General features: G+C 47.1%; 1 protein-coding gene across 1 annotated transcript; it reads left to right on the forward strand.

Annotated features, from left to right (window-relative positions):
* The first annotated feature begins 12111 nt into the window (after positions 1 to 12111).
* On the forward strand, positions 12112 to 17966 carry LOC122384053 (translocon-associated protein subunit delta-like). The gene is made up of 6 exons (XM_043371028.1): positions 12112 to 12218; positions 12896 to 12964; positions 14212 to 14333; positions 14671 to 14835; positions 15151 to 15216; positions 17408 to 17966. Exons 2-6 carry the CDS (start codon positions 12913 to 12915, stop codon positions 17510 to 17512), a joined length of 510 nt encoding a protein of 169 aa, XP_043226963.1. The 5' UTR covers positions 12112 to 12218; positions 12896 to 12912; the 3' UTR covers positions 17513 to 17966.
* Positions 17967 to 18903: the final 937 nt, after the last annotated feature.

Here is an 18903-nt window from a genome sequence, read left to right on the forward strand (position 1 = left end):
GCAATACACTACACAACACACGGTTACTAATGTTATTGCTGCGTCTCACTTGTTGCTGCTGTCTTGTCACATGATGACGCCGTAATTCGGGAATCGGGAGGGCACAAGATACATCAGCTCTGATACTACGCATCAAATATCTAACCAGTCATTGTCGGGACTGGGAGAGGCATGCAGGTCCAAGTAGCAGTTCGGTGTGCACATGTTGGCTTCCATATCTTTTTTTTATAAATTTAGCTCGAATGTTTGAATGGACGGATTGACAGAGCCGGAGCCTACGCTGAGCAGAGCTTGTTGCGTAGACCCTGACCCCTGCCGTCCGATCGCGCAATTCCGGGTAACGGGAGAATTTAGACGCCAAAGTTTAACGTGCCCTTTAAAGCCGGACACGGCCTGTCCCACTCACCTGACTTTCAACTGGCTGCGGCTGCTCCCACCAACCGCAGACCATCCCCGTCAGGAGTTTCAAATATCGAGCGCCGGAGCGACTCGAACCCGGGCTTTCACTACCGGGAGTCCAGCGCTCTACCGAGTCTAGCTAAATATTCCTACAGAGAATGATAAGATCCTATTTTAGACGCATCTATTTCGATGCATATCTGGTCGCTTAGGCGCTTCACATTTTAAAGGAAATAGTTCACTATAGGTTTTGAACTGCAATAGCAGTTTCGTAGCTTAGGCTGAGCTGAGACTAGCCGAAATCAGGGCCCAATCTTACCAAATGCCGTGAATGCGCATTCACGGCATTTGGTAACATTCAGAACTATTCCACATTCACTTATTCATTCCTTCTGGCGACATTTATAATCATTCACGCTATCAAAATCATTGGACAAGATTACCTGGAGGTAAATAAAAAGGACATCTTTGATATCAGTGCCGTAAACTCCGGCCAGTGCTGCCAAATCCTATTCACGGCATTGGTAAGATTGGGCCCAGGAGCTTTTACGGCCCAACGAGCACCCTAGACGAATACTTTTTTTTAATTTATAAATTCAGCCCGAACCTTTTGATAGGAAGGATTCACAAGGACAGGGCCACTGCTAAGCGAAGCTTGTTGCGGTGACCCCGCCCTCTACCCTCCGATCGCGCAATTCCAGTTCTATGGCAGAATTTAGAGTCCAAAGTTAAACCCTCGCATGTGTAGGGGGGGGGGGGTCGAATGGACCTACACATGCGACTACACATGCGAGGGTCGGATGGACCCCCCCCCCCCATGGTTTTTCGCGAACAACTCGTCGCAGCCCAGTGAAGCCGCTATACAGTGAAGAGGACGACAGGTTAGGAGGGCGCTGTACGGTGAGGAGGGTGCTATGGTATCTTGGGTGCTATAACACGTAACGAGGGCGCAGCCAGGTCAGGAGGGCGCAGACATGTGTGGAGGGCGCAGACAGATCAGGAGGATGCTGTGTGATCAATGATTGTCCTTGAGGGCGCTGACTGGTCAGCACGGAGGGCGCCGAATGTGAAGAGGGCGCCGACAGGCCACACACAGAAAAATATTGACACCGTTAGCGGTGTACTTGCACAGTACATATCTGAGCACTTGAGGAAAGTTAATTTAGTCCTTTCCCCGCTTAAATTACTCGCGCTTCTAAATGAACACCAGGAAGAAGGTAATAGAACACTGATAGGAGGGTTGGGTGTTTTACTACATGTAGCAGGAAACCTCGGGGTCACCGATGACGTCACAGGTCAGGTCACAGATAAAATGTTTCACCGTTCACGGGGCTTCTAGGGAAAGCGCTATAACACCGAGTAAAACGCATTTTGTCGAAAATCAGCGATAAGGCGTCAGTTGTCTAGTACATTTGTTGCTGTTAGAGGTCACTGGTCATACCAGGTCAGGTCACAGGTCAGGTCACCAAAGGTCACCAAGGGTCACCACATGAGCCCAACTTTACTAAGGTTATGCGATGCATGTTTTATGGCCAGTTTTTCATTTCCAACTCAATGGTGTTGGTTATAAGACCATCAGGTACGGTTTAGGTCACTTTCTGGTGGAGGTCAGGTCAAGGTCAGGTCAAAAAGGTCAAATTTCAAAGTTGATATTTTTGCATAACATGGGTATCGATTCCATGCAGCTCGTCACGGGGAGTCTAATGGTGGTCTTTGTTTTGCGCTACGTGGTCTAGAATTGCTAAAAATTGAGTTTGAAAATTTGACGTCATCAATTTTGAACAGTTTTTTCGCTATAACTTGGCCAAAAAAAGAGGTATCGATCGCAAATTTGGTATGTAGATAGAAGGCGGTAGGGACTATCACATATATTCCGGTTTTTTTCGAAATTCAAAAAAACTTTTTGGATTTTTTGGCTATTATATTCAAAAAGTCTATTTTTTTATTTTTGGGGTCAAAATCCAAAAATTCGAAAAACCGAAATAGCAGTTTTGTAGCCCTTTTGATTCCACACCTTTTATGTTGAATTATTTTTCTGTATCTCTAAAGCTGTAGGCCTGACAGCTCTTCCCGCGAAACCTTTTTTTGGGTCGAAAATGGCAAAAATGACGTCACTCTGACGTCATTAGCGGCTAACCTATCATAGCCTTTGGAACAATTTTTGGTCACCATGTGCGCTAGCTGCTCACGGGAGGGTACTGAAAGTTTGGTGACGATCGGCGCAGCGGTTCTCGAGATATATTGAAAAAACTAAAGGGGGGTGGGGGCAAAAAATCCCCCCACCGCCTGGAAGGCTAGAGTGCTGGACACTGAAAATGCGCCCGCGGCGCCCATTTTGATCGTAGAAGGCGCCCATGATCGTGGAAGGCACCTGCTAGATTTGAGGGGGGGCTTAAGCCCAGTGTGCCCCCCCCCCCCTTGGCTACGCCCCTGCAGTTATGACGAGGGCCCGCACACATTTTTTTTGCGAACCACATCGCCTTTTGATGGGGCCCGCCGGCTTCCGAGCGCCGCGCGGTCCCGATCACTGAGGGCCATTGCCGGCCTCTGGACCCACGTCCAGGGGCGTCGCCACGGATTTTTGAGTGGGGGGGGGGGGTCGGGTTTCTAGTCTTCACCCGATGGGTAGGGGCGTTTTTTTTTTTGCCACACTTCCCAGTTTTGTGCGTGCGTATGTGTGTGTGTGTGCGTGTGTAAAAAATCGGCGCGCAGCGCCGCCAAATTTGGTATAACCTATAAGGTAGGTATACCTACCTACATCACTTGCGTAAAAATTATCACTGGTCACTTAAGGCCAGGTCGCCATGTCAAGTTCAGTTATACGGTATACCTCTATAAAAACTTTCCCCTCTCGCCATTCTTGTAGCTTTTCTCCCATAACTTCGAAATTTGGTACACTGTATACCGTATAGGTACCTAATGTATGGGGTTATACGTGTCAGCAATTCATGATTCTAATTGAGGATTTACATCTATGATCAGAAGGCAGGTCAAATACGTGACCTCATCATTAGAAAATAATGAGAAATTAGAAAAAGCACGAATGCCTCCTGCTTTGAAAAAGTTCGTCAGAAACGCAAAATATCTTTGGAGCCATGACAAATCAGCTCATCATTGCCAGGGACAGGGTGCAACTTATGGCGAGTGATGACTCGAAAGGTCATTAGTGGAAATGTCCATCGATGGCCACCAACATTTTTTTTTCTACAACTTTTGACGAAGACGCGGTAGAGCGATGACAGCACCTGGAAGGTGTTCACTGTTCAGCTCAACAACACGGATCCATTCATATGCAGCAGGAGGTCCTTTTTCGATCAGGACATAACGTTGACCTGAGGTCGTTTTAACGTTAATTCTGAATGGTCAAATTTTAACTCATGTGACGCGTCTCAAAGAGATCAAGACGGTGGTGACAAGACAACATATGTACATACCATACAAATTCACAGAATCGAAAGTTATTGCAAAGCAGATGTTTCGACAGAATCTGTCCAGTTAGCTGTTTGCCTTCTTATGGGCCAAACATAGACCTGAGATGAAATCTAACGCGAAGCTAGCGAAAGAGCGTTAAAAGAGCTATCGAATAGTTTTCTGCTTCACTGTAGCCTTTCTATTGGTGGTTTCCCAGTCGCTAACGTATAACGTATACTAACCCTCGCACGACCAGGCCATTTCTCATAACACGAACGACCAGGGGGGGGGGGTTGTTACGACCCCCCCCCTGGCGTTTCGAAACGGAAGGTCGTAGAGCTTAGCGGAAAAAACCAACGGATTGCTCTCAACGAGATCTCGCGATTGGTGGTATATTTTTTGGTCCTAGGTCAACATTTGACCTACTTTTGACCGGTCAAAGGTCAAATTTTCGGAAAAATAGACTTTTTCAACTTTCGGCGGCGATTGCGGCAAAACGGTGGTAGATATCGACTTGAAACCTTCACTATCGTGTTCCTTGATCAATTTTCTATCGTTTGGTATGTATTTCGTTTCTCTAGCTCTAGAAATGGCGCGTTGGGAGCGCCGGAAGTCGGCAAGGTCACAGTCGGCGGCAGAAATTCGAAAAATCAAAATTTAAATTTTTGAAATCTGATTGTATTTTTGGATTTGGGAGGTCCATTTGCTCCCTATAGAAGCTAATATTGCTGCATATTCCCATTGAGGTGACAAGAATTAGCAAAATAGTGGTTCGGGCGCTTTTCAAAAATAGTACCGGACGCTGTTCCTCTTGTGACGTCATAGCTCCGTGACCTGACCTGACCCGGTCAAATTTCTTATACCATATGATAGCCAATACTTGCCCCAACATGCATGGGAAGTTTCATCACGATCCATCAACCGATGTCCGTACCACCGGCAGGAAACCTCGGGCGTTGGCACTCAGTTTGTGAAAATCCGGCCGGAGGCTGTACCTCTTATGACGTCATAACTCCGTGACCTGACATGACCCGATCAATTTTTTTTCGGCAAAAGATGCGCAAAGGTTGCCCCAGAGGGTATAGAAAATTTCAGCCCGCTACGACAAGCCGTTTAGCGTGCAATTCGAAAAAACCTCAGGGGGGGGGGGGTTGATACAACCCCCCCCCCCTAGGCGTTCTAGGGCTAAACTAACGCTGAGGCATGCTTTCGACCCCTGATCGATCTACAGGTTTGCGGATAAAAGAGCATGCTGCCCGTGACGAGAGAAAGCCGATGATACCCATTTACAAGTTTTCGAGTCATCTCAGGACTCAGGTCATCGCCAATAAGTAGAGAAACTCGGGACCTGCTAGAACTTAACGAATGTAAGTTGTGATGGTTTTTCGAGGTTCTGATTACGAATGTTATCTTAGTTTTGAACGAAGATGATGACTCCATGCATTTGGGGTAGATCAGGTCAGGTCAGATCGACCAGTACCTAATAGTGGATGACCACCACCGATTGCTTCCTAGCATGTTATATGAATAAGCAACACAACTAGGGTAAGGTGCCTAATTAGCGACCCTTTCCGATTTGCGACCTACCTCCCTACAGAAAAACTGGCAGGAGAAAACGGGGTAAAAATATCGTCAAAAGGTCAGCCATACTTTGGTTGTCAAATTAAATTATTTTCCGGTTGTCGATGTTTCTGGTGGGACGTTTCAGGTGAGTTTAAATAAAAATGACGAATTTCTTTTCCAAAATGTGTGTGTTTGGGCCCTCTCTGATGAAAAGCGATGCATATTAGGATGATGCACCTTTTTTATTCTGAATCGACATTCCTTTCTTAATTGATTGTCGTTTTCCCATAGTGAATCGCTCAACTGTGCACAGCATGGCGGTTAAAAATGTGTCGCAACTCATATTTCCTATTTGCGCCTGACATGGTCGCAAATAGCTCAAGAAGGGAAAGAAAGGGGAAAAGAGAGAAATGAAAATGAGGTGTTGCTGAAGCTTCAAGCTTGCAATGTGTGGCAGGGGATGTCAAATGTCGTCACCGACTGCAGGGGTACCGAATTCAGCGCGGACCTCGAATATCATGCAAGATAGCCCGCAAAATTAGGGTTTCCGCCTTCTTTTCGCCCTCGGTGCATCACGTGATCAGTTTTTACTTACGTAAATGTGTTAAATAAACGTTCCTGTTCGAGCGATTAAGTGCTTTGCGTAATAGGCTGCCTTTTTGAAATCGTTTTTCATCTTTTCAGGCGTTGCATTTTTTGCCATTTTTAATATGGGGAAACCCATAGACTTATTAGCGACCCTCCCCGGTCGCTAATGGGGACGAGTTCCCTATTAGCGTTTTTTGCAAGGGTTTGCCAAAATGCTCAGTGCAAATAAATTAGTGGGTATTGGAGCAGAAAATGAATGGATTTTAATAGAAAAATGAACGAACTCTCCGAAAATCAAGCCAGTAACACAGTGGCACCCACCACAGAGCGTGAGCAATGACGGTTCAAATTAAGTGGGTCGCTAATTAGGCACCTTACCTTACCCTACTTCTTAAATGTTCAGATGGGCGCTAAGTTCAAAATCAGCTCCAAAAACTACCCCATCAATTAAAAGCACGTTATGAAAAAGTGAACTAAGGTCATCTTTATTTGAATCAGGGATATCGATTTATTTTAAAGGAAGGGTGCCACCTTCCGAAATTTTTGTTCTATGAATCTATTTTACTTATTTGAATTTTTAGACGTGGTTAGCGCGTCCACAATATACAAAAAAACCGAAACATTGCATTTAATACATTGGCCAAAAAAAAGATCGTTGTTTATATCACCACTACAACTCAAGGTCGTTTGATGTGGCAGCTAGGACGGCTGGCATATCCTGTTGTCATGGCAACATATCATTCTGCCATTTGCATTGATGGCGCAACTGAGACAAAAAGATGAACAAATAAAAAGGAAGAAGATAACATGATTTGAACTAAGTTGTAGGTAACCAAGTAGGTAACTGTTGGCCATATTTGGCCATCAAATAAGTCGAGTAAAGGTTTTTCCTTTACAATGCTTAAGAGATCTATGGAACCCTTCACCCTTCATGCAACTTACTAGAAAAACTTCCCAATTAAAATTTTAAAACTTAAGTGTATACCATAAAGAAAAAATATACCTACCCTTTCAAAATGATAAAACATGCTTCAAAAGTATAACTTTTATACATACCTTTGCTGATTTCATGTTTTATAAAATACCCTTAACACGACGAGGAAATAGTGCTGAAGATTTTTGCCTGCCCGAATGCTGGCAGCAAAACTCGCAAATGATAACTTCACGTGCGGATTCAATGCTGACCGTCTCGAGCATAGGTAAGTGAAGCCGGTTTTTAGGTTCATGTGAGGCTAATCTTGTAAAAACTGCGTTGTGTCCAAAAGGTGGCACCCTTCCTTTAAGTAGGTGATTAACTCGAGCGCACCGGAAGTTTTGTTGCAATCGGCTCCTTTTTGCGCGACTTCTTTGCGAAAGCCCGAGACGGTTCCATCTGACTCCCTTTCCCCTACATGTGCACTGTACAGCTAGTTGTGACGGTAGCCATGGGGCTGAGGCTAGTTTGTAGTTTTGTAGTTAGTTACTGATCCGACGAATCGACTGCGACCATTTTTTTAAAACGATCAGACGAACGCTCGGGGCAGTTTTGGCGCGTCCAAACCTTTGAGGGATAAAAAGGTACAAGGATGGGGGCTACTTAAAAACATTGTTGTGCTGGTGTTCCCCGCCCACAGCTAATTGACCTTTAGGTAATTGGCTAATTGGCTTTAGGGAGCTCCAGGGGCGCCGCCACCACTACGTACAGTACGTACACTGTACGTAGTGCAATTTTTGGCTTGGAAATCCACTACGTACAGTACGTACTGCTCAAAATGTGAAAAAATAGTTAATTTATTTTAAAAGGTTTTTACGTTTTTTTAGTTTTTAATTGAAAAAAATCATCAAACTTCAGTTTGTTTTGACCAGTTTTGACATACCAAAATTAAAATTACATTTGTCATTTGGAACTGCTTAAAAATAAGGTACGCTCTTGTTGCCATAACAACTAGGAAGCTTGGCAGCTTGGCTCAACCAGGGCACTAAAGAGTCTAAAGGGCTCAACCATGGGAATGAACCGCGCCGAGCAAGCGCCGAGCGTGGTGTAGAGTTTTAGGGCCTTGGTGTAGAGGCCTTTTGTACGTGATTGGTTGCTCATAATGATATAGGGCTTGGGTGGTAGCAAGGTCAGCAAGGTGGTAGTGATCTCAGATCTGCAGAGTAGAAGAGTGGAGTGCTAGAAGTTGCTTATTTCGACGTGTCCGTTGACCATAGGCGTAGGAACGGGGGGCGGTTTCGGAGGTGGGGGGCCAGCAATGTTAACTGCCCCCCCCCCCCCCCCACTTTTTGCTGACTTTAGTGTCTGTCTGTAAGTACCTACCACCCGGTACCCTAAACACCAGAACTTGACGACTATTCAACCTGCCCTTTAATGAAGATTCCCTTTTGTTTCTACAGCGTTATTGACCGCAATTTCCTTCACTCAATGAAGGAAACCATATCAGAGATAAAACTGTGAGTCCTGGTGGCAGCATTTTGTTGAATACGAGACGCGGGACATGAGCGGGCACTGAAAAGGAATAAGACAATACTAGTAAGGTGCAGGAGAATGCGTATACAAACGACCAACGCTTGACCGGATCTGCTTGGAGTCGGCATAGTTCGTAACAGGCGTAGTAGCTGGGGGCCAGGGTGACCGTGCCCCCTGCCTCGGTTCAAACAGGCTGGGGGCCAGCAATGTCTGTGGGTATCTGCCCCTCCCCCTTCGCACTTTCAGTGCAGTGGCGGTCGCAGAGGGGGGATCAGGACCATGCCCTTCCCCCCTCCAAAGGCTAATCAGGGGGCCATCATATCATTTGGCCCCCCCAAACAACCAATGGGCAGGACCCCCATGGGTGTATGGGCTCTGGCCCTTATTCGATTGTCACGAGGCTCAAGAAACCCACGCCAGCTATTAACAGCTCCCATACCAGTCTGAGGGTTCTACACTGATCTCGGAGGGCCCTTCAGTGGCGGTCAAGCGCCCACATTGAGGGATGAGAACCCACATTGACCTCTGAGGGCCCTCCACTGGCATTTGAGGGCCCCTAAACCGGCCTCAAGGGCCCAGCCGGCGTCTGAGGGCCTCACTCCGGCCTCTGGTGACATCATTTCTGTCTCTGGGGTCCCAAGACTAACCTTTAGGTGCCTCTGAGCATGGGATCTGAGGCATGGGATCTGAGGGCCCCGCACTGCGGGCCCTCAGATCCCGTGCCGGTATTTTCCCATGCCGGTAAGCCCATGCAGGTATTTTAGGGTCCCACACTGACCTCTGAGGGCCCATGATGGCCTGTAAGGACCCACATTAGCCTCTGATGGCCCAAGTCGGCATCTAAACGTCTCAAACTGCCCTTTGCAGGCCCTGTACTGGTCTCTGAGAGCCTTAACCCTCGCCGGCTGAGGGGGAGGCAGGTGCCGCCCCTCCATAGTTTTTTTCGCGATAGATCCCAACACGCCGGTGATCTGAAGCTAGGCATACCTGACCTTTGAATCAAGCCGGATCTGTTGACACCAACCGCATTTTCGGGTCAGATCAGGTCACTGACCTATGAAGTCAAAAATGAACCTCTGCACGGTCTTCAGATGTCGCAACTTCTCAACGCCCTCACTCCCAGAGGAGATTTCACAGGGAAATGAACCTTGCAGGACCTAGTATCCATTAGGAGTCTTACAACTTCAGAAAGGCAGTGTATAGGTAACATTAAAATACAGAGTCTGAATCTGAGTTGCTTTGTTTTGTTTATTGTATTCAAGCCATTTCGACTAAACAGACAAAAGACTTAGTAAAGAAAGTGAAAGTAGGACTTCGGATTAACCCTCGCCCTGGCAGGGGGGGGGTCGATGCGACCCCCCCCCCCCTAAGGTTTTTCAAAGATAGCGTAAAAACGGCGGCGCGCAGCGCCGCCAAATTTGGCACAGCCTATGGGGCAACCTTTTTACATATGACCTGAAAATTTCAAGTCCGGGTGACCTTGGGTCAGGTCACCAGGTCAGAAAAACCGGTACAAGGTCATGGTCAAATTTCAATTTTCTTTTTGCACCTGTCCTGCTCACAGTTTTGGACTGATTTCCTTCAAACTTTCAGGGTGTGCTAAGTTCACCGAGTTGTACAACATATAGTTCGGGTTTTTTGAGGTCACTGACCTGAGGTCAGTTAGAGGTCATTACGTCGTAATGTTAAGCCTATGGGAAAATCCTAAATTCGGAAAATACTGGAGATATTCGCTTCGTTCTATCACTTTTGTGCTTTGAAACCACAGTACTTAACAGCAGGTCACTTGGTGCTTCTTTGTTTGGTGTACTTATCCATGGGTCAGGTCAAATGAGGTCAACTGAGGTCAAATGACGTTTTTGCCAATAACTTGGCACATAATGACGCTAGAGCTTAAAAAATGGTGTCATTGTGTTCCTGGTGATCAGCCGAATCGAATGATACGCGATATGATGCAATTGGGTCAACTTGAACTTAATTGATTAATTAAAGTTTACTTAAAAATTAAGAAAAACTTTAAGTACACGTAAGGAAGCTAAAAAGTACATCACTCGACGCGCCTTGACGTGCTGAGTTCACTGGTGCTTTTCTTTTTGCTCTATCTTAATTAGATCAAAAGTTATAAGCGAAAAACTTTTGACCTGTTTTTAGCGAAATTTTTACATTTATACCCCCCAAAACCCCCCTAAATATTGACCTAGAGCAACCAAATTTGCACAGGGGCGAGAACTCCGGGGGGCTCACCTACCTACCAAATTTGGTGTTTCTAGGTGCCATAGGAGCCAATCGCGAGGGGGGGGGTCGCATCGACCCCCCCCCCTGCCAGGCCGTGTTATGAAAAATGCCCTGCCAGGGCGAGGGTTAATCTGACTACAGAATAGTTGGACAAATGTTTTCAAATAACACTCGAAATTGCTATTTATGAAGGTGGTCCCGAAGAAAATTTTCACCATCACAAACTCGCCGGCTGGAAAGGCATGCTTCTGCCCCAGGCCCCCATAGTGTAAGTGCAACTGTAACTACATACATCATTCTGCAGACTGCAATCGGTTCGAAGCCAAGGGAGGGACGGCAGGGACAGCCGTCTTTCCCTTGGTCAGCTGGGTGTTTAATAGATCATTCGTTTTACTCGTTTTGTATTATTTTAAATGAAAATGTTGACTTCTCGACAATCAGTGGGACGAATCCGGAGAAGTTTCAGGTTTTGGTGATGTTATAAATAAGCACCTTGGAACTTGGGAAAATTTTCATCCCACCCTGGGTGTCGTGCCTGAGCCTACCACTAACCTGCATGCGGGTGTACGTAGTGCTCATAAAAGCGTGGCGGCGCCGCTGGGGAGCTCTTGAAGTGATTTTGAATCTGATGTATTTGTTGGTGTTGCTGACGCCTGCTTCACTGACATAAAAGCTAAAAAAGCATACTCAGCATCGCAAAAAGTGGGGGGTCGACACCCCCAGTTTTCAAGAGTGGGGGGGGGTCACAACCCCCCCGACCCCCCCCCCCCCCCCCCCCGTCGGCGACGCCCCTGCCCACGTCGGCAGTTCGTGGGAAAATTAGCAAAATCGAAATTGTTCTAATCAATAGCCCAGCTACCAGCTATGCAGGGGTGGAGAAATATACCAAGTGGGGGTTGCACGGGCGCAGCAAATACGCCACCGCCCTAGCGGTGACCTTGACCTCCGCCGTCTGGCGCGGCTCCAAAGCCAAGCCGGCGCAACCGGCGTGGAATTGGGAAGACTCGTGCCACCCCAACTCGGCACAATTGTCCATCCCTGCAGCTAGGTATTAAAAATGTCCCATTCCGGAAAAAAAAAAACAATTCAAATCCACGTAGTAGGTACTTGCCATCCACTATGCAGTTTCCAAGCCAGAATATCGGTTGAACTTTGGTCATCGGCAGTTTGCCTCCCTAATCAGTGGCCTGTGAACGCCTCTGCCATGCAGACGCCGCTCTACGCCACGTTTACGTGACGTCAGACCAACGTACCACAGAAGCTGCTGACACGATATTCCTGCTGTTTTATGTTATGTGTTGATACTGCTAGCGCTTGAAAACACATATCCAATCAGTCGCCCAAGCTCTGTCAGCTCGCTTATCATTGGTGTAATTTCTGCTCGTGTATTAGCGTTTCAGGGTTATTGATGCTTGAGACATTTCTGGCGCAGCTAAATTAAACACGGTATTGCACCCGGCACCACGCGAGGTGGAACGAAATACGAATCAAGCAAGTTGACTCAAAGTTGACTGTTGAAGTCAAGAACGACTTTTATCCGTCCTCATAACCCTTGACTGTATTGTAACATAAAACGGTAATAAGTGCTTTTTCACCTCGAATCTGTTAAATTATCTTATTGAATAATTTGTCTATCAATCAATAAGACCATTTGTATGCTATTTACTGGCTAATTTCTATTAAACTTCAACTTTCGTCGTGGTGGGCTTTGGGTTATGTTGAGAAGGATCGTGAATGTTTTGACTTTTGCAATAGTTTATTATAAATCGATGGTGTGCTGCTGCTTGGATTCATTCCTAATCGCAAATTGTAATGATCACTAAACACCAGTATTTTTTCAATGGCAGCAATGAGGTGGATACCTTTTGTTTACGAAGTTAGGAACATTGGCACAGCAGGGTCATGCTGAATTTGGTGGCTGGCTAGTCAATATCCAAAAGAAGCAATTTAGGCTTTTTGTTTTGCCTCTCCTACAGCATGTGTAATTGGTTGAGAACAACTCTGAATTTAAGTTTTTTAGAATATTCTCTGTGACGCACAGCATCCATAGGTGCTTACCACCTGTTGGTGTGTCCTGAAACTTAGTTGTGATGGACATCTTCACCCAGAAGGTTGTCTTAGATTGGTATTGTATAGAATAATTTAGAATTTTCTGCTTGTTTGTGAGTTGTGTTACATGGGCGTATTTAAATATTTGAATATGGTGATTGAATGACAATTTATGGGCTTAGGTATGCTTGTTTTACTTTTCAGAATCAAACTTCTTCAATATGAACATGGTCAACATTTTGCTCATTTTTGGACTCATTGGAGCTTCACTTGGTATGTACATTGCAGAATAACTTGCACTTAGACTTATGCCTGAAACAGACTCCTTCTGCAGTCAGGAAATTGCATGTGATAGCCTGTTCAAATAAATGGGTAGGTACACACTCGCATCAATCGCACGCACCTCCCGCATGTAAATGATACAAGAAGAATTATAATGTGTTTGAATAGGCTCTGGCATGTGATTTCCTGGATGCAGAGTCTGTTTCAGCCTTTAGTGACTGTGATGATCTGTTCCTTCATCAATGCATGATCATGGATTAGGTATTCCTATCATTAGGTATTCCTATCCAGGAATACTTCATCCATGGCATGATGATGAAGTTGAATATGTACCATAATTTGTTGCCTATTTGCTGATCTTTCCCTTTGCATTTTTTCAATGAACAATAGCAGGATAGCTATTTTTCTGTAGGCAGTTGATTAAGATAAGTTAATATTTGCAGCATCAATTTTATTTTTGAATGCCTATCATGACTGTAAATGACTCACGCTGTGCACCAATTGCCTACCTATTTGTTGTAGAATGATGCCCAAAGTGCTAATTGCAGCATTGTTGATGTGGCCTCAGTGAATTATCTTGTACACTTTATTCATATGATAGGGAACCATGGGCGCAAAATGACCTTGTAGTCGGCGCGCCCTTAAGCCCCTATAAACAAACAAACAAACATATGATAGGGGCTGTTTTCATGGCTGTTCCAACCTTCTCTAAGCTCCTCTAACCTCTCATTATAAGTAATCATTCTCAGAACTCATCCAAGCTCCTTTAAGCTCATCCCAATCACTCATCTCACTACCATGATTCTCCTTCTTCAGCTCAAATGAAGCTTTAATTTTTGGATGAGGTTAGCGTAGTGGACTTAAGCATGCATCATACTATGTTAATTTTTTATAAATGATATTGTTGTGCATAAGTGTAAGTGGGAATTGGGGATTGTAAGGTATTTTTGAATACTAGTTTCTTATTTTTCCATCAGTGTTTGAATTGAAAAACAATGTTTGTCTCAAGATCGATATTGGTGTGCCATAGGTCATCTTCTGTATGGCCCGCAAACAGCTGATTTTCCTGCAGAAATGTTCCTGTGGCTACTTGAAAACAGCTCTCCTCAAAGCTCATCCAAACTCCTCCTTTTTTGACAAGCCTTGGGAACAGAGCCCTTGTAAAAGCTATATTTGTCTCTAAATGCGTATTGTGTAGCACTATTTTTAATGAACTCATTTGTGCCTTCTTATTTCAGCCAGTGATGCGTGTCAGCACCCTCAGATCAAGGCAGAATCATACACGTCACAGGATGCCACTATTGTCACCAACATCGCCTATATCGCCACATTCTCGCTCACGTGCGCCAACGGTGTCACGGTATGTGCCTCCCCTCCCTTTGGGTGCTGGCTGCTCTGTTCGTAGACCCTGTTGCTAGCATAAACTGCTCCTACTTGCCTTTTTTGCATTGTTCAACTCTCATTTTCATGCGTAAGCATCTATTGGTATGTTTATGAACTCCTTGTTCAATTAAGATTTCTTAATTTTAACATGTGTATTGCACTTCATCCTGATCATAGCGCCTCAAAGTCCTTTTACATCAAGAACCGGCCCGGGACATTGCACACCCGAGTTCGGTACCGGTACCACTGATGAGTACAGCCCTCCCCTCCCGCGAGCAGCCGTCTGACCCTCCGTACCGCCCTCGGCCGCTCAGGGTGTGAGCCTGTACGCGGCCATCGGCGACCGGCTGGTGCCAGTGGCGCGCTCCGCTGATGGCGCCACCTACCAGGTCAGCTGGACCGAGGAGGTTGCCAAGGCGACCACCGGCGACCACGCCATCGGCCTCTACGACGACGTCGGCTACGCGGCCGTACGCAAGGTGAGGTCTCTTCAGAGTATCGGGTGTGCGCGATGGGGCAGACGAGTCAGGCTGCCGGAGGATGGACTTTCTGTTTAATGCCCGCTTGATACTGTGTGAAATGTTGAGAAGTAGTGCTTTTCACCGTCATTCTTAGTGTGCTGCAGTGATATGCTGCGACATTTTGTGTCGAATTATCTGAAATGATGGCCTAGCCTCTAGGTATTGTCCGTATGTGGTCAAGGGAAGTACACCCTATTTGGAGGTTGCTTGCATGATGATAGACCAGCCTCGTTCGCCCTGAATTTCTGACACCAGTCGTTTGTTTCATCGCAGGCTCAGCGTTCGGATGAGCCCATCAGCTCTGTGAAGCCCATGGCGACCATCATTGTCAACCACCCGGTGAGTCGCGTCTGATTGCAAACTGTTGTTTGAGAAATGACACTGGAGTGCCTCGTGATACTTTCCTGACAATGTCAGTAGGTACGCACTTCCCTCGATTCTGCAATGTTCTACATTGTTTGCGGAGGGTAAATTCGCTCTCAGGCATGCACCAGAACACGTCATATATGAAGAATTATTGCTGTGCTTCGGAGGAAATCTGAGTGAACGGACTTAGGTTAGATCTTTAGTATCCAAACTGCGTGTTTGGCCATACTATGTCCGTAAGTGGTACATGTCTGTAGTGCACGGCAGCGACATAAACAGGGTACACATCCGTTTTGCCCGGGACTAGATCATTGTCTTCAGTACTCACACTGTCTCAGAGCAATGTGCCGGCATCTAGTGCCCAGGACTGACTCGGAGCACATGTCTGTAGTGTCCGGGGCAGTCTCAGAGCACATGTCTGTAGTGCCCCGGTATTGTCTCAGAGCGCGTGTTTTAACACTCGCCGGCCGAGGGGGGGGGGGCGGGTGCCGCCCCCCCCCCAGGGTTTTTTTCGCGATAGCTCCGAACACGCTGGCGATAGAAAGCTGAAACTTAGCATACCTGACCTTTGATTCAAGCCGGATCTTTTGACACCAACCGCATTTTTGGGTCAGGTCAGGTCACTGACCTATGACGTCATAAGTGAACCTCTGCACGGTCTTCAGATGTCGCAACTTCGCAACGCCCTCACTGCCAGAGGAGATGTCACAGGGAAATGAAACTTGCAGGATCTAGTATCCATTATGAGTCTCACAACTTGTATATCTCGTTTTTTTTTCCTAAAGGTCATATGAGGTCAGGTCATTTTTGTGACTTTACCATTATAAGTCAATGGGGAAAAATGAAAACTGCTATTCTGGCGCCGTGAACGATCTCCAACTATTTCAAGCACACAGAATCGTGATTTGATGCACTCCTTGCAAGGTTAGATGCGTCATTTTTGCAATGTTGACCTTGCGTATGACCGTATTAGTTTTTCGTCAATAACTCTTGATCAAATTGAGCTAGCTAGTCGGGAAAGCCACCAATGGACTCAGGAAGACCTGCCGAATCGAATGATATGCGACATGACCTCTTTCGACCAACTTCGTGACCTGGGGGTGCTGACCTGACCTTGACCTGAGGTCAACACCCCAAGTTGACCTGACCCGGACAAAAAGTATATCATTCGACGCGCCTGAGCGAGGCGAACACGATACTGCCAAAATCGTGGCTCTGCGGCCGTTTTTTGCGAAGTTATTCACCCAAAACTGAACCGTACCTTGGGGCACTTGACCTGACCTCAGAGGTCACCGATTGACCTAGGACCTTAAAATCGGGTACCAATCTCTGCGAGGGGCGAAACGGCGAGGGGGGTCGTACCCGCCCCCCCCCCCTCGGCTGGCGCGTATGTAGAAAACCAATAGGTCCGGCGAGGGTTAAGCCCCGGAATTATCTTAGAGCACGTGCTCGTAGTGCCCGGGACTGTCTCTGAGCACATGGTCGGCTCCTAGCGGATGTCGGTTTGTCAGCGAGGACCGCTCGGGCCGTCACTGAGCCGTATGTAACTATGTGGGTCATGTGAGCCGGTCGTGGCATCGGACACCACCCGGGCGGCCCCTGTAGCTCTCCGAGGCCGGCCGCGCGGACTCAGCCCGGCCGCTGGATGACGCCGCCGGCCGTGGACTGACATCACTCGCCGTGACCGGTGTAACGGCGACGGGCGCACGCGCCAGACGGCGGCCCCCAGTCTCGCCGGCGGACCGTTAGCCGTCTGCTGGCGGCCGCTAATGGCCACCGAGTCCGCTCTAATGTGTCCCCGGCCAGGGACACAGTCGGATCGCCTTACAGCGGCGCGGAAGCTGAACAACCGGCCAACTGCGTCTGTCTTTGTAGAGCGTAGTTGAAAAATGCGCATTGTGTGCATCTGTTTTTCTCTTGCGTTGTTAACACTGCAGTCACTCATTTCGCTGGCCGTCTTCTAAAACTCAATCATGCTCCGAGCGAGGCGCCACGACTAATGGCAGACCAGCCTGATGCTCCTGTCTGGATCGCTGCGTCACGCTGCTGTAGCTCCGGTTACCCACTGATGATGCAGCCCGCCCTGTCGGACCGTCAGACGGCCCCGCTCTCCGTGTGTGGTCTGACCCCTCACCCCGCTGACCGCACCCGTCCCCTGCCGCAGGGCGCCTACACCGGGCCTCTGGTCAACTCCGAGTTCATGGCGGCACTGCTGGCCTCCGTCGTGTTCTACGTGGCCTTCTCCACGAGGTCGACGCTGCAGGCATGAAGAGCCTGAGTTCACAGCACCTGTCCAGCGCGGCCGGCCAGGCTCCCGCGAGGTGAACTGAACAGCCGCACGGTGTGAGGAAAGATGAAACGAGATGCGTTCGGGGGAGAGAGGTGCGTTTGGAGAGAATCGTGTGCCCGACTGGTTGTGGGGCGCGAGTGTTATTAAAGAATACTGGTGCCGTGAGACGTGAGTGTCGCCTTTGTTGCGTTCTTATGTTGGTGAGAGACAGGTATTTATGTAACATCTGACGAATTTCTGCAATAGATTCAGTGGGGCTGATGTTTCTGTTACTTTTTACATCGTGTCTGTGTGAAGCGATGTTTGAATAAAATGAACCACACGGTGATTACAAACTGCTGTTCGCACGGGCCATTCCGGAAATTGCTGTTACCAGTGTCGTCTGTTCAGGGGTGTCCGGCGATTTTTCTAAATAAATTTATTCAAACTCTTATCGTTCTCTCTCGTAAACGAAGAGCAATGTTTCGTGTTAGAAATAGGTAACATAATTTAGCACGAATAACTTAATTATGCGACTAGCAAGGGACAAAATACATTATACCTCGTAAAATGCATTGAATAAAGTGCATTAAAACTCTCCAAAACAATCCAGCTGTTCTCCAAACTTTTGAGACGCTAACGGAGCATCCTACTTACCTGTTATAAGATCCCACTGCTCAGGCGTCGTGTTTGCCATCAATCTCGCTTTTCCAGGTGGCAGCTGGTCTGACGATCTCGGGTTCACCGTATTTCCGCCGAGCGAGGCGGTTAGTCTGTCGAGACGCTGGCTGTTTTGGCTCTGTCTAGTATACCGGTGATCCGATGTGTGCTGCTTGGCACACACGGTCGACATGTTCTTGTTAGTTCAAGTGGACCAGAAGTCGCACTTTCGTCCCTCCTTGTGAGTTGTTCGTTGCTCCAGCCTCGGGATCAGCTGGAATGAAATTATCTAAACGCTATTTGACCTGGACCAGAATTCCTTATGAATATGACCAGATAACGATTGAATGGGCATGTGTATCAGCTATGCAGTGCTCACTGCGCAGTAACTTGGGCCCTCGACACGACCGCTTGACACACGCTTGGCTTATTTATTTTAATCCAACGCAGTATGAATAATTGCGTTGCAATAAAATTAATATTCGGAATATGTAGATAGTGACCTGTCATCCATGAATCAACATAGTGCGACACTCCCTCGGCCCTCGCCTCACCAGGGAGTTGTAGGCTGTAGCCTAACGGTTTTCCTAAACATCAGGATTTCGTAAATATCTCCAACAAACGGCTAGCCGAAATTTGCTACTGTTTCGTGTTCAACCTTCGGACACATCAATGATCACTTCAGCTTTAAAGTCTCTGGTTGGCAAGAGCAAGACTCGAGATCGGAGCCA

Source organism: Amphibalanus amphitrite, unplaced genomic scaffold (assembly GCF_019059575.1).
Source record: "Amphibalanus amphitrite isolate SeventyFive unplaced genomic scaffold, NRLGWU_Aamphi_draft 000180F_arrow, whole genome shotgun sequence".
NCBI lineage: Eukaryota > Metazoa > Arthropoda > Thecostraca > Balanomorpha > Balanidae > Amphibalanus > Amphibalanus amphitrite.

Coding starts and splice junctions, on each gene's coding strand:
- LOC122384053 (XM_043371028.1), top strand. CDS start 12,913: ATGAACATGGTCAACATTTTGCTCATTTTTGGACTCATTGGAGCTTCA. Junction 12,965..14,211: donor ACTCATTGGAGCTTCACTTG/GTATGTACATTG, acceptor TTCTTATTTCAG/CCAGTGATGCGTGTCAGCAC. Junction 15,217..17,407: donor CCATCATTGTCAACCACCCG/GTGAGTCGCGTC, acceptor CCCCTGCCGCAG/GGCGCCTACACCGGGCCTCT.